General features: G+C 33.8%; 1 protein-coding gene across 4 annotated transcripts in view; it reads left to right on the top strand.

Annotated features, from left to right (window-relative positions):
- Positions 1–21,864, top strand: part of LOC115211848 — a 279,433-nt gene that overhangs the window by 178,069 nt on the left and 79,500 nt on the right. For all 4 annotated transcript variants that reach the window (XM_036503398.1, XM_029780571.2, XM_029780579.2 and 1 more), the window contains exon 13: positions 13,466–13,651. In XM_036503398.1, coding sequence (XP_036359291.1) covers positions 13,466–13,651 — 186 coding nt within the window. The remainder of the gene's footprint in view (positions 1–13,465; positions 13,652–21,864) is intronic.

Genomic DNA, 21,864 nt, shown 5'->3' with positions numbered 1-21,864 from the left:
ATATTACTCCTAAATTTTGACTGATCCCTAGTTAGGATCAACTGGCTTTGTCAGTGGAAGAAGAGCAATGTTTTTGTTTGACCTCCAAGCAGGGCCATCTTAGTATCATTATAGGCCCCTAGGAAAATCAGAGCATTGGGCCCTATAGTATTTATTTACTGACAGCAAGCCACATCATACATAAATTATAGCTGGGGCCCCTTGAACAATGAAATCCCAAGACAATTGTCCAGTGAGCTCATGCCTTAAGATTGAATTTCCTCTAAGACTGATGAAGCTAAAAGGAAGGTAAGCCTATGATTTATGATTCATCTTCAGTCTCCTGACCTGATCCAAAATCCTGAATCTATCTTTTTTTTTTTACAACTATAGGTAAAAAACCTGAAATTTTGTGGGAGTGCGCTAGTCAATCATATTAACCCCAGTGCTCAACTGGCACTTATTTTATCAATCCTGAAAGATGAAAAGCAAAATCAACATTGGCAGAATTTGAACTCAGAACATACAGCCAGAGAAATGCTACTTAACATTTTGTCTGACTTGTTAACAATTCTGCCAGATTAGTACCCTTGTTCCAAATTTTATCACAAGGGTAGCAGGTTTAGAAGGAGGGTAAATCAATTACAGAGATGCCAGTACTTGACTGGTACTTTATTTTATCGACCCTGAGAGCATGAAAGGCAAAGTCATCCTCGGCAGTATTTGAACTCAGAGTGTAAAGAGCCAAAAGAAATACTGCTAAGCATTTTATCCGAAAATGCTAATGATTATGCTAGCTTGCCACCTTAAGAAAAAAAATCTATAAGAAACTCTTACTCACTCAGAAATCTTTGTATCTCGTTCTGCCACCACACTCTCATACACATGCATACCAATCTGCTTATTACTTACTATGTCCTGCTGGAAAGTTTAAATGGCTTCAACTTCTAGCTACTGGCCAATGTTGACAGATGGATGTAAAGAAAATGTTCACATAAAAAAAAAGAAAATACAGGAAAAAAAAAGAAGAAACTTAATAACAGAAACTTTTGTGTAACTACTTTTCTTCCATCTTCATATTAGTTAGTATATGTCTATGTATTTGTATATATCATGTATGTATATATGTATGTAAGTATGCATGTGTGTCTGAATATATATATATATATATATATATATATATATGAGTGTGTGTATATATATACATTTTTAAATGCATATATATATATATATATATATATATAAACATTTTTAAATGCATATATATATATATATATATATATATATATATATATATATATATATACAGTTATAAATACATATATATATATATATATATATATATATATATACATACTTATATTATATACACATACATATATGTATATGTGTAGTATATATATATATATTATATATATATATATATATATATATATATATATATATATATATAATATATATATATATATATGTATATATATATATATATATATATATATATATATATATATATATATATAAAGTATGTATGTATATATGTATGTACGTGTGTATGTACATATGTATGAATATATGTATATAGGTATTAATATACAGAGGTGTTCTGTATGTCAAGTGTGGGAACCTTCTAAGTAGTGCCTACAGCTGATTTTTTTTTTTTTTTTTCTTAATTTAATCTTACTGGCATCCTTCTGTCAGACATTCAGTTCAATAGCCACTTCTTATCTTACCTGTTGAAGGAACTTATCTTTCCAACTCCTTAGTTAGTACAGTTACTTCTTGTTCGCTCACTCCCAAAAGGAATATATACTTTTATTAAAGTTTTTTAAATATATTTTTATCAAAATTTAAGCTGTGGATTTAGGTAAGTTCTTATATAATTAACCATTCTTAGAGAAGTCGAAGTTTGTATACACCTTCACAGTACTTTTAAAAGTGATTTCTCTCTCTCTCTCTCTATTTCTTTATGAGCAATTTGATAGAAAACTTAATATCTAATCAAAATATTACAATATATTATTAAGAGTTAATTAAAAAAAAAATATAACCCATTCAAGTATTTTATCCCCACCTCTTATCTGTTACTGAAAATACTGAATACTTGAATTACTTTTTAATTGCAAAACTTAAATTTGAATATAAGAAATTTTTGCTAAATTTTCTGTCTTATATTGTATTTGTTATGTAATTATGAATGATATTGCACTTTCTTGTAAATGTATATGAATTAAGTGTTTGTAGCAGTTGTCATTGTGTATGTGTGAATGCATACAGGTTTTAAAGTATACAAAGTTGAAGCTATTGGAGAATTACAATGCAATAATTTCTGAGGGAAGGGGGTTGTATGTGTGTGTGTGTGTGTGTGTGTGTGTGTGTGTGTGTGTGTGTCTGAGTGTGTGTGTATGTAGGTATGCATGTATGTCACTGACACCAAAGCTTCTATAACTTGTCACCCATCTGACTTACGTTATACATAATACACACACACATATGCATGCATGCACGCAAACACACACACATCACACATATATACACATATCTGCCTGTGTGTGTGTATATATATATATATATATATATATACCCACACACATACAGTGAGAGTGATACACACACAGATTTAAATATATATGCATATATATATATAAGCAAATGAAGTTCATTACATAACCTTTGTTTTTTTTTCCAATGTCATCTCTCTGTTCCTATTACTACTCTATACTCATCAAATGTGTTTTCAGTCATATGTATATTGAGTTCTACACCAGGTTATTAGTCTGATTATGTGTATGGAAAATCTATATATATATATATATATATATATATATATATATATACACATACATATACACACGCGCACACACACACACACACACATATATATATATACATATATATATAATGTGTGTGTATGTGCGTGCATGCGTGTATAAAAATTATTAAGGTGGCTAATTTGCAATTTACTACCGAAAGGCACCTGTACAGGCATCACTCAGGTGACTAATGATGGTAGTCAGCACCAGCATTGCTAGAAATAAGAATCAGAAAAAACTCTTAGCCATGGGGAGGCACTTATCTAATGATTGACAAAGAAGACAAGCTCCCTTACAACAAGTGAGACTGAGCTGTGTGTGTGTGTGTGTGTGTGTGTGTGTGTGTGTGTGTGTGTGTGTGTGTGTGTGTGTGTGTGTGTACGTGCATGCGTGTGCATGTGTGTGTGTGTGTTTCGATAGATAGACAGAGAGAGCAGGAAAGAGATTGAGAGAGAGAGAAAGACATACATACCTACATACATATCATTTTAGTATATATTAATATGTTGGAACAATATGGCTGAATGGCTAAGAAGTTTGCTTCCGTATCTAAGGCATTTCTTATAGCCTCATCAATATCTATAAAGCTGAAATGCAAAAAAGTTGTTTGATGTCTTGATTATTTGTCTCATTTTGGAATGGGAATGGTTTAAGGGCCGCTAGATGGGGTCGGATTGGTGCCAAAATTTACACTGGAGGGTAAAATGGGGTGGACAATGGTGTGAGGAGGGTTGCAAGTCGCTCAGGGCTACCGTTTGATTGCTATGGTGAGGAATGTGGGAAAAATTGAGTTTTATGGGATGGACAGGTTGCGCTGTTTGAATAATGGTGGCTTTTCGTGCTGCTGCAGAGGCTAGAGGCAGTTATCTTTAATTATGGGTGTAAAAATTTGGGGGATTTGGGAAAGTGGGGTAAAGAAGACGGCAATAGAAAGAACCAGGCAAAGAAGACGAACAAAAGAAGAAAGGGAAAAGGAGACAACATGCACAAAACAACACCACCACCAAAACCCAAGCGAAGCATGGGTCAAAATAGCTAGTGTATGTATAAAAATAATTTGAAGGCCTTATATAATAAGACTTGTGAGTTGATATAGGTACCTAAAAAATCTTTAGGATCCTGGCAGATGAATTGTACCTCTAAGTCAAAAGTTCTACTTTGTCACACTGTCATGCTGATCCCACTTGAGAATTATATTGAAAGTAGACATAGCTCTGGAATACTCAGCCACTTGCATGCTAATTAAAGGAACCTGGTAGTTCAAGTTGATCAAAAAGCTGAAGATTCATTGTTGGAAGTTGTGATAAAGATTCATTTTATTTTATATATGTATGTATGTTCTTCTCTTCATTTTTTTTTTTTTTTAGAATATCTTTTGATCACCCTTCTTGTTGGCAGCAAGGGTCTGAATGAAAGCAGCTTGTTTTGTTCATCATCCTTTAAATCTTGCAGATTTTTGTTGTTCCAGATATTGCAATGATGTATGTATGTATGTATGTATTTATGTATGTATGTATGTGTGTGTGTTTGCATTTGTGTATGTATGCATGCATGTATGTATGTATATATGTATGTATGTACATAAGTATGTATGTATGTATGTATGTATGTACATAAGTATGTATGTATGTATGTATGTATGTATGTATGAATGCATGTATGTACGTATGTCATTCACTCATTATTCAGTTTTATTTCAAGATATCTTGCCAATAGAGAAAGAGCCAGTTTCTAACCTAGATCCAAGGCTCCTTCACTGAAATTTCAACGACAACAGGGTATTTTTGTATGTATGTATATGTGCAGATCTGTATGCTTTGTTTTATGTATGTATTTTCATGCATATAGTTGCATATCTAGACATTCTCTATGTATGTATGTATGTATGTATGTATGTATGCATGCATATGTTTTTATATGTATGTGTTTATGTATGCATTTATGTATGTGTGTATGTATGTATGTATGTATGTATGTATGTATGTATGTATGTATGTATGTATGTATGTATGTATGCATGCACAAATACTTGCCAGTATTTGTGTGTGAATATGTATGCGTATTTAAATCCTGAAACTTTGTTTTCATCCATCAGGAGAAACTAAAACTGCATTTTACAAAATGACTTTTCTTTTAATTCTTTCTATTCATATAACTTACATGCAAAAATATATTAAAGACCTTACATAGTAAATCAGATATGAAGGCAATAAAAAAAATCTAAACATATGTCTGTACAGGTTGCATGTGGTAGGATTGTCTATTTTCATTTGTACTTACAACACAAAATGCTTAGGATAAGAAGCACAATGAGCAGATTATAAATGTTGAATCTTTTTAGGTATGAGCATGGCTGTGTCATTAAGAAATTTACTTTGCACCAAATGTTTTGGGATTTAATCCCACTGTGAGACATCTTGGGCAAGTGTCTTTTACAACAGTCCTCAGCATTGACCAATGCCTTGTGAATGAATTTCATAGATGTAATCTGTATGGAAAACTGTCACATATATATATATATGTATATATACTATTCAGAAAAAAATTTCATCAAAAGTGTCAGCATATTAAAATACTTTTAAAGGTTAAAATTATAAACAACTTATAAACAAGGGCAAAAGAAAATTTTATTTCTATGCCAATATGCTGATAACAGACTTTAAATCGTCAATTTCCACATTTCATTATACATTCATTATAAATACATGTTGTACTGAAATCGAGGAAAGCTAGCCAACACAATTTTTTTAAAAGTTCGTTATTTCTATATTGAATCAATTTCGGGATTAATCCTATGGATTCTTCCCTCTTCAGTAGAAAATACGATAGGAAATAAATGAAATACCTATACGCACCCATGGAAAAAAGCACAAGCAAGAGTCATGAGTATACATAAGTACCCCAGTTATATCTAAATGTAAAATCTTTTAGCCAGCCTCAGTACACGTGTGAACTATTCTGAATCACAACTTATAGTGGTTACCAGTCCCTAAGTGAAAATTCTGTTGGCTAGCTTTCCTCGATTTCAGCACGTGTATTTATGGTGAATGTATAATGAAATGTGGAAATTGACGATTTAAAGTCTGTTATCAGCATATTGGCATAGAAATAAATTTTTCTTTTGCCCTTGTTTATAAATTGTTTATAATTTTAACCCTTAAAGGTATTTTAATATGCTGCCACTTTTGATGAAATTTTTTTCTGAAAAAATTTTTATCCTATATTAGTAGTAGATTTATTACCATTCACTTAGGGACTCTTGCTTGTGCTTTTTCCATGGGTGCATATAGGTATTTCATTTATTTCCTATCGTATTTTCTACTGAAGAGGGAAGAATCCATAGGATTAATCCCGAAATTGATTCAATATAGAAATAACAAACTTTTAAAAAAATTCTGTTGGCTAGCTTTCCTCAATTTCAGCACAACGTGCATTTATAGTGAATGTATATTGAAATGTGGAAATTGACAATTTAAAGTCTGTTATCAGTTTATTGGCTTAGAAATAAATTTTTCTTTTGCCCTTGTTTATAAGTTATGAATATATATATATATATATATATATATATATATAGAGAGAGAGAGACTAGACGAGATGAGAGAGAAGAGGAGAGAGAGATACACATTATACATACATATATATATACATATATATATCATATTAATATATATATATATATAAATATATATATATTATATATATATATATATCATATACCAACAACAACACTTATAGATCAGTTCAAATATTATTAGGGTATATTCACTAGTAAAAGGGCCATTTTCACTGGGGTTTGTTATGGAGAAAATTCTTGTTTTAGGCAACAGGTGATAAAATGCCAAGTCATTTCAGAGCAATCCCTGTGGTCTGATGAATGCAGTTCAAGCTCCTTAACTATTAGGTGAAAGACTGTGGTGTATAGAGAATAACAGATGAACAATAAAGAGATGGGTGAGAGAGTGCAACATGTAATAAGCACAAGAGATACACTACCATCCTTGTCACACCAAGAGTAAATACAGTGAAATTGAGAAGAAGGAGTGGTGAGCAATAGGCTATGTATGTTGAACAGAAGATGAGCGACAAAAAGCATAGGTATGATGAACTGAAGAGAGATCCACTACCATCTTTGGTTACCTCGTAGTATAGAAAGATTGAGATGAAGAGAAAGCGACTGAGAGATGAACAATAGGGGCATGAAAAGCAAGAGAGGTAAAAGGATTGGGAAAAAAGATATGAAAGACTATGGTATGAGCAATGTATAAATGAGTGATAGGGAAGTGTGATGTAAAGGACGAGGGACAAAAGGGTGAGTTATAAAGCATGTAAATTATATTGTTGTTAGAGAGCTGAGATGCTATCAAAAAAGTCAGTGATGTAGTAATTCATTTTGTTGTAGATTTTGTTAACATATAAAATGGAAACTACAATTTAAAAATTTTAATGATTTTTAGATCACCATTTTGAACAACTGTCTATCTTTTGACAGAAGTGGATAGAGAAACAGCTTAATAATTACTTTGACTAGTTCTATTTAATGTCAATCCCACTAAAAATAAAAGTAAAAATGAAATATTTACATCACTGTTAACGCAAAACAAGATATTAATCAGTGACTGGTGAAAAGGTCAACAGAAGCAAAGTCGTTATCTGTATAACAAATAAAAAAAAGTAGAGAAAACTACTGCTTTTGTTCATTATAAAGACTTCTCTCTCTCTCTCTCTCTCTCTCTCTCTCCTCTCTCTCTCTTGCTGCCTCTCTCTTTCTAGAGAGAGAGGTTGGAAAATAGATTTTTATTATACAAATTATGAAAGCTTAAATGTTGAGCTGGAACTCATTACATATTTCACTCAAACTTATGATTTGACCCATCCTCTATATCAATGGTTCTCAAACTGACAAATACAAGTTCTTTCACCCGAAACATTAGTTTTGAAATTTGGCATGAGGCCAACAATTTCTGGGTTGATTACATTGACTCCTGTGCTTAACTGGTACTCATTTTATTAAACCTGAAAGGATGAGCAGTAAAGTCAACCTCAGTGGCATTTCATCCATCTTCACATTCTGAGTTCAAATTCTGCTAAGTACTTTGCCTGGCTTACAAACGATTCTGCCAGCTCACTGCCTTCATCCACTCCAAATATTAACAAGATTTTACTTCCTCCTTCTCTTTATCAATATGACAACAAAAAAAGTAAGCTGTCAAAATCGTTAGCATGCTGGGTAAAATACTTAGTGACATTTTATCCATCTTTACATTCTGAGTTCAAGTTCTGCTGAGGTCCGCTTTGCCTTTCATCCTTTCAGAGTTGATAAAATAAGTACCAGTTGAACACAGTTGTTGTAATTGACTTACTCACTCCCCAAAATTGCAAACCTTGTGCCAATATTTGAAACCAATATGACAACAAAATAGAGTTTGCATCCTTATAATTCTTCTTTCCTCATCCATATGTTGGACATGATTAGATTGTTCAAAGTACAATAACATGGCAAAAATGATTATTCCCTTTACAGTTCCTTCTGACCCAACACTACCAGAATGGTAAATTCTTTCTAATAGCAATTTAAAAGACTGAATGGTAAATTCTTTTTTATAAATAATTAAAGGACTAAATTAATAGTTTTGTTATAGTTTTTGTTGCAGTTTTGTTTTATTTTCTACCAGTTCTGGGTTCTTTGTGCTTATATAAGGATTTAGTGCACCTGGAAACCCAACAAATTATGAATATCTATAAAAGGTTTGGATATTAATCATATCAGCAGACTAAACAAAGTATATCTTTATTAAGTGTATAAAAAAAATGCTATGCTTATCAGCTCATTCTTCTCTTTTATCATACTGCTACCATCAATGCATAAAATCATCATCATCATTATCATCATCATATTCATCATCGTCATTGTCATTATCATCATTACTATCATAGTCGTCATCGTCATTATCATCATTATTATCATCATCGTCAGTTTAACATATAACTTTTCCATGTTTGCATGATGCAAGCATAATTCATTGAGGTAGATTTTCTATGGCCAGATGCCCTTCAAGTATAACCAGCAAAAATTGCAAAGATAATCTGGAACTCGACTGAGGAAAGAAAACTCCGGATGACCCGTCCTTGTTTTCTTTATATCGTCTATCTGGATGTTTTGCTGTCCCTTTTTTGTATCACCTAACTGTCTGGATGTTTTGCATTCTTGTCTCATTTTATATATTTATATTTATATATATATATATATATATATATATATATGTGGCACGTAAAAGTGGCACGTAAAAGCACCATCCGTTCGTGTTCGTTGCCAGCCTCGGCTGGCCCCGTGCAGGTGACACGTAAAAGCTCCGTCCATTCATGGCCGTTTGCCGGCTCTGTCTGGCCCTGTGTCGGTGGCACGTAAAAGCACCATCCGTTCATGTCCGTTGCCAGCATTGCCTGGCCCCGTGCCGGTGACACGTAAAAACACCATCCGTTCGTGGCCGTTCGCCAGCTCTGTCTGGCACCTGTGCAGGTGGCACGTAAAAAACACCCACTACACTCGCGGAGTGGTTGGCGTTAGGAAGGGCATCCAGCCGTAGAAACACTGCCAAATCTGACTGGGCCTGATGAAGCCTTCCGGCTTCACAGACCCCAGTTAAACCGTCCAACCCATGCTAGCATGGAAAGCGGACGCTAAATGATGATGATGATGATGATGATATATATATATATATATATATTATATATATATATATATATTATATAGTAATAATAACAATAATCCTTGAATGAAATTTATAGATATTTTAATGCCTCACTATGCATTTTCCCATAAATCACATGTCTCTTAAGATCACAGTTCATATTCCTGAGATGGTTACAGTGTAGTCCATAGTATTCGGGGGCATAGAGTAGATCATTTTCATGGTTTCATTTCTTCAGGCAATATAGCATAAATGGGTGTTTAACTAAGGGTTGTTTATCACTTTTAACCAGTGAGAAGGTTGATAAACAACCCTCAGCGTAGCTGCTGTCAAATGATGGAAACAAGTAAAAGAATATGTGTGTGTGTGTGTGTATACAAGGTGGCCTAAAAGTAAGTTTACAGTTATCACTTTAAATTTCTTTTAAAACATTTTATTACATCTAAATTCCTATCTTACAGTTAACTAAATTAGCATAGAGTAATGGTTTCATATTATTTTATAATTAAGATCTAAACTGTTAATATATGAATGCAAAAGAGATAGTTGAATAACTGTAAACCTACTTTTGAGCCACCCTGGATATATATATATATATATATATATATATATATATATATAAATATATATATATATATAATGATCATTGCTGGTAATATATATATATATATATATTACCAGCAATGATCATTTAAGGTTTTTGTTGTTTTTTATTTTCTATAAACCTTATTATGATGCCTTCTGTTATATACCCCTGTTTTGGTTTAAGGTATAGCTTGCTTTTAACAGTGAAACTCAAAATTGATAAAACTATAAATAATAGCATGTAAATTTTGGGTTAAAGAACCCCACCTACTTCAAGTTCCACCATCAAAAACACATTACTTCATGTCCCTGGAAGTTTCTATGTTCTTATGATTATTACCCAACAGCTTTAGGAATTATAGCTAGCAGAATCATTAGTGCATCAGAAAAAATACTTAGCAGCATTTCTTCTAACTCCTTATATTCTGAGTTCAAATTCCGCTAAAGTCAACTATACTATTCATCCTTCCAGGATCAATAAAATAAAATACAAGTCAAGTACTGAGGTCAATGTAACTGACTTGCCCCTCCCTTAAAACTGCTGTCCTTGTGCTAAAACTTGAAAAGATTATTTTCTTTCAAATTAAATCTATTTAAATATTTGTACCTATTTATTTACTCCTGTTACAAAATAAAATACATTTATTGCATTTGCTGTAAGTTTCTCAGAAGTCCAGTCTTCAATATGTATTTGCCAAAGATGATGACACATCCTGTCATCATTATATAAATGTTTGTGGAATGTTATTTGTCATTGCATGCAACAAGCTAGTTGTTAAATTAATTACATAATATCATGATGACATGAATTTTGTTCTTGCTAAAATCTACTATTATTTTTCATAGCCACTGATTGTTATTTTATGGAGGCGTTTGTTATATCAGCGGTTATCATCTAACAAGTTTGTTAGTTGTTTATTCAATAATTAATTGTGGAAGTAGAAACAGCAGAAATTCCAAGTAACTTACAACAAAGGGATCATTTTCGTTTGAAATATGTATAGCAGAGATATTTTCATTGCTCTTCCCAGGTATAGGTCTAAAGTCAAGGTATGTGTATAAGAGACAAACATATTCGTATGTGTATGTGTGGTTGAGTGTGTACAAATATATACGTATATGCATGCTTATACACACACACATATACACATCTTAATATTGAAGGAATAAGAAAGGAATGCTCAATATATATATATACATATACATACATATATGCATGTATCTCTCTCTTTTTCTTTCTCTGTCTCTCTCTCCCATTCTCTCAGTACATATATATATATATATATATATATAATATATATATATATATATATTTATATTATATTTTATATTTTATCTAGTTTCAGCTCACGAGCTGTGATCATGCTGGAGCACCGCCATTATATATATATATATATATATATTTATATTTGTATATAGACACACACACATATGTATATGTATATTCTTTCATGTCAAATAAATGAGAAAAGAGTACTCTTCCATAGCTACTCAGTATCAGGACGCGTGTGCTCATTTGGGCTACATTGAGATGCTGCCCAAGTGAACCATACCCAGTAAGTTCACTGCCATCAATTCACTGTTTTTCCTTCTTTCAATAAAATAGTTTTTAACTATTAATGGTGAGATACTATGGTTATATTTTCTCAGTCTGAGGAATTTCTAATAAGAGATATCTTACATGTTTTCTACAATATTTTAACTCCTGTTAGCAAATGAAACACATGTAATGATGAATAAATACTGCAAAAAATGCTCTAATCTCCTCTTTTGATATATATAGTTATATACACACACGTGTATACATACATATGTATATATATATATATATATATATATATATATATATATATATATACACACATAGACACACATTTATACAGCTGTATAACTAACAGTGGCACAAATGTTTCAGAGCTGTTGCATTTATTCACACAACTCTCAGTTATTTATTTCTATAAGTTTTATTCACTCCAAACTTCCTCGTAGCAAGTTGTTTCTTTTCTAGGACTTTTGTCAATATGCATGTGTGTGTGGGAGGGTATGTGTATTACATACATATATATATATATTATATATATATATATATATATATATATATATACAAACATATATATATATATATGTGTGTGTGTGTGTGTGTGTATCATCATCATCATCGTTTAACGTCCGCCTTCCATGCTAACATGGGTTGGACGATTTTGACTGAGGACTGGCGAGCCAGATGGCTGCACCAGGCTCCAATCTTGATCTGGCAGAGTTTCTACAGATGGATGCCCTTCCTAATGCCAACCACTCCGAGAGTGCAGTGGGTACTCTTTACGTGCCACCGGCACAGGGGCCAGTCAGGCGGTACTGGCAATGACCTCGCTCGAATCTTTTTACACATGCCACCGGCACAGGTGCCAGTGAAGCGACGATATATATATATATATATATATATGCTTTGTAGACCAACTGACAGATGTTAAGCTTATGCCAGCATCCATACCATTAAGGTAACAATATGCTCTTTTCCATCTGATTTAGACACTGTTCCATTAATGGATCTTACCTTAAGTATGACTAAGACCACCAGTTATGAGCCATCAAAGTTTTATGTCAAATATTGCATTTTTGTGAATTCAACCCGGATGTTTGTGTTTAGAGTTGAGTCAGTCCATTCTTTTATCTTTATCAATCCAAAAAGCATGATAGGATATGTCACATAAGGTAAGATTTGAACAACAGGGCTTTACACATCAAATTTATTGTATGACTAGCAATGCCACTAAGACTAGCAAGTCATTTCTTTTCTAAGACTATTGTCAAAATGTATATGTGTGTGTGGGAGTATGCATATTACATGCACACACATACACACATACACACAGACATATACATATATATATATATATATATTTATATTTGTATATAGACACACACACATATGTATATGTATATTCTTTCATGTCAAATAAATGAGAAAAGAGTACTCTTCCATAGCTATTCAGTATCAGGACGCGTGTGCTCATTTGGGCTACATTGAGATGCTGCCCAAGTGAACCATACCCAGTAAGTTCACTGCCATCAATTCACTATAATTGTGTGAATTCAACCCGGATGTTTGTGTTTAGAGTTGAGTCAGTCCGTTCTTTTATCTTTATCAATCCAAAAAAGAATGATAGGGTACGTCACATAAGGTAAGATTTGAACAACAGGGCTTTACACATCAAGCTTATTGTATGACTAGCAATGGCACTATGACTACAGCAAGTTGACTGTGCAGAATTATGTGTAAAAATGATACTGAAATTTTCTTTAAGATTGTCACATTTTGTTTATTCTGTTTTACCCTTGTAATTTTACATTTTTGTTATAGCCACACATCGTCAATTAAAATTATTTCTATCTTTTATGCAGCATTTCAAAAAACTTATAGAAACACCTCCTGATTGGGGCCCTGGTCTTCTGTCTGATGAAGAACTCCAAAACGAACAATGCTCCGAATATGTAATTCAAGAAGAAAATAACAGGCGCCCTGCTAATGCTCTTGCAATTCTTACAGCTAATCTATACTTTCCTGATATTGGAAGAATGGTTACTATGGTAAGTTCAGTTTTTGATATCAGTTAAAGCTGAGGAATAAAATGTACTTTTTATCTTTAAGAAAAAATTTAATGGTTAAAAAGAATTAAGTAATATTTTTATGAAAAGTTTATGTGCAGAACAATAGGTTACATGCCATAAGATATAATAGAAAGGAAAACAGTGGTATAAAGAGACCAAAGAGTAAATACCCAAATACTTGATTAAGCCATGTACAAAATATAACTTTATTAAATCAATAGACTATTTATATATTTTACAAGATTGTTTGAAAAAATATTGCTCAAAAACAGCTGTTTTATTATACCTCTTCCATTTCATTATGTCCTCCAAATTTCCTATTCCCCACCTTCACATTTTCTCATTTTTTTTTATTTTATTCATCTCTATACTTATTCCATATTGGGCAGCAAATTCGCAAAATCATTGAAGTATTGACCCAGACACTTCATGGTATTTGTTCTAACTCCCTCTGTTCTAAATTCAAATCCTGTCAAAATTAACTTTGCTTTTCATCCTTTTGGGGGTTGATAAAAAAGTACCAATTTAAGGTGATAGATTGGCAGGACTGTAAGAGTGTCAAGCCAAATGCCTTCTAGTATTTGTTATGGCTCTTTGTATCTTGGGCAAGCATTTAGACCAGGTTTCTGATTTGAGGATATCTTCTTCCCTTCTTCCTGCCTGTGAAAGGTCATGAGTAGTGCTTTTATTCTTGACTAAAAGATAAAAATAAAATTCATATTTCTTTTACTATATCTATTTTTTTCTTTTTTATAACTTGCTTTTCAGCTATAGTTAGTATAATAATAATAATAATAATAATAATAATAATAATAATAATTGTGTACAGTGCTCAGGTGCACTACAACTCATCTAAAGTGTATATATAATAAGGTGTAGTTTCGGCGGATTTCGGAAAGCATGAGGGCCTTAAAGGATGCAGTGTCATGGCAGTCAACAACTGATGCAGGCAGTTTATTCCATGCTTCAGCAACTCTGAGCGTGAAAAAATGTTTCCGAAAGTCATGGGAGCTGTGTTGTTTTCTGACTTTGTAGGCATGTCCACGTGTGTTAGACACATGGAGATCAAAAAGGTGTTCAGTGTTGTTGTTGGTGAGGTGGTTGATAACCTTGTGGGTGTTTACCAAGTCCGTCGCCAGACGCCGGAGCTTCAGTGAATCCATGCCCAGGGAAACAAGGCGCTCAGAATATGGTAGGTGTCTGATGGAGGGTATGCGTTTGGTTGCACGTCTCTGGACAGATTCCAGGAGGTCAATGTTCTGAGCAAGATAGGGATTCCAAACTGATGATACGAATTCCAAGTGTGGTCGTACCATAGCTGTATACAATTTTAAATAGATGGCTGGAGAGCGGCTAACAAATGTCTTGCTGAGTGATGCCAAGACACCCTCGGCCTTCTTGACAATTTTAGAGATATGCTTTGTCCAACGCAAATCACTGCTGACAGTGATACCTAGGTCACGCTCGCAAGAGGATTTCTTGATATCAGTGTTGTGGAGGGAGTATGTGGACGCAGGGTTTTTTCTCCCAAAATGCATGGTGGTACACTTGTCCACAGCCAATTTCAGTTGCCAGTCTGTGATCCATTGCTGCATTGTGTCTAGGTCTGATTGCAGGAAAGAGTTGTAGACATCAGGATCAGTCCTCTTGATTTCAAGGTACAGCTTGATGTCGTCTGCATATTTCAATACTGTGGCATTCTTTAAATTGGCATCTATGTCATTAATGTATGCCACAAACAGGAGGGGACCAAGGACAGATCCCTGTGGTACACCCGATGACATCTCATATGGTGTAGAGTGCTGTCCTAGAACTGTGACTACCTCCTTTCGGCTGAGGATGAAGGATTTCAACCAGTTAAAAAGGTCATCCCCCACACCCATTGCAGAGAGTTTCACCATAAGCCTTTTGTGTGGCACAGAGTTGAAAGCCTTAGCAAAGTCAAGGTAGACAACATCCACCCATGAGCCACTGTCAGTGATCTGAGTAATGTCCTCAAGGAAATCGACAAGCTGGTTACTGCAGCTGGAGTTAGGGACAAATCCATATTGTGAGGGTCAGATGAGACTGTGAGAGCTCCAGAAGTTCCAGAGTGTTTCTCTGACACACGATTCCATCAGTTTTGCAATACAGCTAGTGAGACTGACTGGGCGATAGTTGACAGGTGATGTGCGGTCACCCTTTTTGAACAGAGGAATGACACTGGCAGTTTTCCACTGCTCCAGAGTAGCACCATTGTTGAGACAGTACTGGAAGAAAATAGAAAGCTGGTGTAAAAGGAAGTGCCTGCCACGTTTGAGAAGCAGGTATGTAACTCCATCGAGACCAGGGGAGGCATAGTTGCGCTTATTTTGAAGGTGACGTCGCAGCATTGCAGGTGTAAATTCCATAGTTGTTATGGAGTTGTTATGGAGTTGTTATGGAGTTTGCTGTTAGTGATGGTGAAGATGGTACATTTTGACTTTCAACAGTGAATATGTTTGCATATAAAACCTAAAAAGAGAGGATGTAACATGGACTACTTTAAAACTGGTGAAATCCACTTAACTCTGCATTGTTGCCTTTTGTTGGGTCTTTTTGCATCCACTTGGAAATTTTAATCTCATATTTGTTATAGAACATGACTAAACAATTCTGAATTAAAATATTTGTATTCTAATAGAGAATTAACTAACTTAAGAGTTTATTTATTACTTAAGTGGTATGGAATAATTTATTTTCAAATTTATATTATTGCATAATACAAAGTTATGAATGAATCATTAGTCTGATTTCAGAACCTGAGACCCTGTGATCCTAATAGCAAAGAATTTTAGAGGACCAACATGGTCCTCCAAAATGATTTCCCTTCTCTGTTAATAGGCACACATACACTCTCTGGGAGACATTAGTTCAAATTTGAAGTAATGGCTGCTTCCTACAGTTTGTTTAATTGCACAAAAATATAGGCTCCAGTCCTACTTTATGGTAAGAATGGTATTCATTATCATCATAGTTGTTTAACGTCCACTTACCATGCTGGTATGGGTTGGACATTTTGACTGAGGACTGGCAAGCCAGGAGGCTGCACCAGGCTCCAGTCTGATTTGGCAAGCTTTCTGTAGCTGGATGCCCTTCCTAATGCCAATCACTCTGAGAGTGTAGTGGATGCTTTTTACGAGCCACCGGCACAGGTGCTAGCCAGACGTTACTGGTATCAACCACACTCCAATGGTGCTTTTCACATGCCACTGGCATGGGTGCCAATCAGGTAACACTGGCATTGGTTACGCTCAAATGGTGCTTTTTATGTGCTACAGACATGGGTGCTAGTCATATCCGTCAATGCAAGACTAATGTATTTAGTTTTGCACTGGACACCGGTAAAAACTAGAGAACTAGGATGCAAACATCCCTTAAAGGATTATAGGTCCTTGGCATAATTAAATTTATACATACATACATACATACATACTTCTATCTGCTTTAATCTTTAGCTTTATATAACTACATCGCCCTACCTTCTTTATCTCTTTATAGCAGATTCATACTCACTCCATCTCTCTCTATACATCTGTGTGTGTGTGTGTGAGAGAGAGAGAGAGAAAGACTTCTGTATTGATGCAGCTGACTTGAGAGACTTAAGATTTCTAGATACTATTGAAATAATAAATAAATAAATAAATAAACTATTACACAAATAAAAATAGAAAATAAAAAAATAGCCACACTCTTTCAAGATAAGCAGAGTGGCTGAAACATAATGCATCTTTGGTACTAATCTACTATATGGAGCAATATTTCAAAGAAGTGAGAAAAGAATATCATCCAGTTTTGTTGATTGTTAATATTGGAATAGACTTACTGTAATTATCAGTACATATGACAATCAGCTGCATAACTAACAAAGAGTGTTTGTTCCCTGTTATTTGACCCTTCATGTATATAATCACAGAAGAAGAAAATTCTTTGATTGGATGACTTCAGCACTGGGGTTGAATGTGATAACCTCTTGTTGCCTAATATTTCTCTGCACAAGTGTAATGATCTCTTTTGTCTTATAATTAAGTAGTTAACCTATGACCTTAGGAGAATATAAAGCCTTTCTAAAAATAAGATCCAGCTATAAAAAAGACTATATCATAATATGAATCTGGAATTGCTGAGATATGATTCATTCTCACACCAAGTTATATAACTATTGCTAGTACAATTATGAGCTATTGTGCAACAAAGGAAATTACTGCATGATTATTTGATACTGTTGAAGCTAAAGACCAATCAGTACAGACTTGCAGATCCTGATTTAATAATAATAAAAAATAATAATAATGGAATTATTGTATACAGTGCTCAGGTGCACCACAACTTGTCAAAAGTGTGTATAAAGCATATACAGTAATGTACAAATGTCTGGAAAGTGAACAGTATATGAGTCAGATACATGCTTGCGTCTGTATGGAGGGGAGAAAATCAGGTGTAGTGTTGGTGAATCTCAGGAAGCACAGAAGTTTTGAAGGATGCAGTGCTCCAACAACTAACAACTGATGCTGGCAGTTTGTTCCATGCTTCAGCAACTCTTAGTGTGAAAAAATGTTTCTGAAAGTCATGGGAGCTGTGCTGTTTTCTGACTTTGTAAACATGTCCACGGGTGTTAGACAGATGGAGTTTGAAAATATGCTCAGAGTTATTGTTTTTTCCAGTATATATATATATATAAATGAATATTTCCAGAAAATATAAAGTGCATATCCAAAATATAGTTGAGAGTGCACTGAATATTAACAAAGGTCAATTTTATACATTGCAACTTGAATTTTCTATACTGGTTTGTTGGTAGTAAGGAACTCTTGATTATGTACAAAGAGCATACAGATAGCCTTGGACCAAAAACCCACAAATAAGATACCTCTAACGAAGAATCCCAGAAATGTTTTAGAAGTTTTCACTGTTCCTCTGAATGATTGTATCCAGAGAATGTGAACCAGTCTACTCTGTTCTTTTGAGAACCCAACATTTCTAGATTTCTGTGCAGGTTTGTTGTTATGTAACTTGATGCACCTATGATGATAGGAACAAATGAAAATGCATAGCCTGGATGTAAGAACTGTAATTTTCTCATCGTTTTTTCCATAAATATTCAATTGCTCCCCCCAATTTTTGAAGAGACATTCACATCTCCTAGGCAATTGCTGAGACAAGTGCTCATTGCCCCATACAACTATGTCTGGCCTGCTGTGTTCACACCAGGAAGCTGTTTTTATTGGAATGTTCCACCAGTATTCTTCATTTTGAAAGGTGTGTATACTTTCTGGTTCTGGTATGACTTTGGTATTGACAATCCTTCTTGTATTTAGTATTGAAGATTGACTTATTGACAATGTTTCCTCATGGAAAGGCAATACCTTGCAGACATGTTTGGAAAGCTACTGATGATCTAAATATCTTTCACACTGGTATGGCACAATCTACACTTTCTACCCCAGCATGGAAGTTTAGTGGCATCCTTATCTCTTTTGTTAGTCAGTTATTTAATAACTATCTCCTGTTCTTGGATAGCAAAATCACAGTCTTCTGGGTGAAATATGATGTACTTATCACAGGTCCAAGAGAGGCTAGTCCTGTCAATGTTGTTGGTATTCTCATCTTGTAGTGTATGTACCCTCTCAATAAATAGGTCAGTCCAGCCACCCTGGGTTCATATGGAGCAACAATAAACTCAGAATATTTGTTCAGGAGTTCACTGCTTAATCTCATGTTATTGCCTTAACTGTTGAGTATACATGTTATGTACTCATTTCCCTTTTTGCTCTTCAGTAGATATTGTCTAAGTGATAAAATGCAGTTCTCAAAGGTTGTCTGGAATTACTTTATTCCTCCACCTCTGTTCTTCCATTTAACACAGATCCTATCAATATCACTACTAATGTGAAATTATCAGTCATTGCTAATATCTTCCTACCTTCTCTATCTCTTTATAGCAGGTTCGTACTCACTCCATCTCTCTCTATACATCTGTGTGTGTGTATGTGTGTGTGTGTGAGAGAGAGAGAGAGAGAGACTTCTGTATTGGTGTAGCTGACTTGAGAGACTTAAGATTTCTAGATACTATTGAAATAAAAAAATAAAGAAAGAAATAAACTATTACACAAATAAAAATAGAAAATAAAAAAATAGCCACACTCTTTCAAGATAAGCAGAGTGGCTGAAACATAATGCATCTTTGGTACTAATCTATATATGGAGCAATATTTCAAAGAAGTGAGAAAAGAATATCATCCAGTTTTGTTGATCGTTAATATTGGAATAGACTTACTGTAATTATCAGTACATATGACAATCAGCTGCATAACTAACAAAGAGTGTTTGTTCCCTGTTATTTGACCCTTCATGTATATAATCACAGAAGAAGAAAATTCTTTGATTGGATGACTTCAGCACTGGGGTTGAATGTGATACCCTCATGTTGCCTAATACCTCTCTACACAAGTGTAATGATCTCTTTTGTCTTATAATTAATGATGCCAATGTTGCAGATCTCTTCAAGTGTCCAGTCTACTATCCTAAATGTCAGTACTTGCACTGACACAACAAAAGTATTGTGGGATATAGTATTATTAAATGCAGACAACTCTGACTTCCATACCTTCTGAAGTCTACTGAAATAATTTATGATACTCTAGCTTTACTCATTGCATGAACATGTGTAATATTCTTGTCAGTTCCAAGATATTTGTAACATTCACCACTAGTGAAGGAGGAGATAGGCAGGTCATTGACATCAATATTCCTTACCTGTTAACTTGTATGCATGCATGCATGTATGCATGTATGTATGTATGTATGTATGTTTGTATGTATGTATGTATGTGTGTACATGTGCATGCAAGTATGTATGTAATGTATGTATGTATGTATGTATGTATGTATGCATGTATGTATGTATGTATGTATGTATGTATGTATGTATTTAGCCAACACATACACAAAAAGGGATTTGTGCAATTTTCTATAACATTTCCTTGGGAAAATTTGAAAGACTTTTTATACATTTTAAAAGAATCTAAGATATAAAATAAAAGTGTGAAATTGTATAAAAACACAAATCAATTATAATTTGAAATGATTTATAATTAGGAATGAGTTCTTTTTCTTAATTGGTTAATATATTTAACATATGAAGACACATTATATTTTGAATTAATATAATTATATTAATTTTTAATTAATTTTTAATTTAGAATGAAATTTTTTCTTAACATGTTTTACTTGGTATACATTAACAAAATTTTCCCATTTTAATAACAGCAAATATTTATTACTACAAATAATGAAGCCTTTTGCTAAGAATCAAAACAGCTCAGCTGAGAGAGCATTAAGCAAAAGACTCCAAGTCTAATCTCTAGCTTTGGTACATTTATAAGTTTCTGTATTATTCTAAAAAAGAACATAAAGATCCTTCCTGAATCATACATAAGGACCAGCATCATAAGGGCTGCATCCCAATTTCCTTGGTATATATATTCCCCATGTGGATGGGACAGCAGTCCATGGCAACAGTATTACTCATTTTTGCCAACTGAGTGGACAGGAGCAACATGAAATGAAGTGTTTTGCTCAAGAACACAATGCATTGCCCTGTCCCGGAATCAAAACCACGATCTTACAATCACAAGTCCAACACCTTTACCACTAAGCTATGCACTTCCACTGATATTATTACTAACTGAAATTTTTATGGCTTCATTTAATTCTTTATATATAAAGAAAGTAGGTCTTCAGTCACATATATGTATATTGGTCCTGATCATCATTATGATAATGTTGTGATGTATAATATCAGGGTACTACTTAAGTGTGTAGGCTACTGCAGTATCCCTAGTCTACACTGTGAAATTACCTGATCTAAGTTAGGATTAAGGTTAGGGTTAGGTTTGATTCAAGGTTTGGTTTTGAGTTTAGGGTTAGGTTTTATGTTTAGGGTTAAAGTTAAGTTTTGAGTTAGGGTTAGGGGTTAAGATTAGTTAAGTTTAGGATTAGGATCAGGGTTGGGGTTTAGGGTTAGCCTTAGGGTTAGGGTTAGGGTTAGGTTAGATGACAAGTGTAAATGATCAAATAGACTGCACACTAAAATGGCACCCATATCAATTATTTCTTACATTGGTACATTTTTAATTTTTATTATGGAGGTAAGATATTGACTTTATTTTAAC

The sequence above is a fragment of the Octopus sinensis genome, linkage group LG1 (assembly GCF_006345805.1).
Source record: "Octopus sinensis linkage group LG1, ASM634580v1, whole genome shotgun sequence".
In the NCBI taxonomy this organism is placed as follows: domain Eukaryota; kingdom Metazoa; phylum Mollusca; class Cephalopoda; order Octopoda; family Octopodidae; genus Octopus; species Octopus sinensis.
The sequence above is the reverse complement of the archived record's forward strand: the minus strand, read 5'-3'. Positions and strand labels throughout refer to the sequence as shown.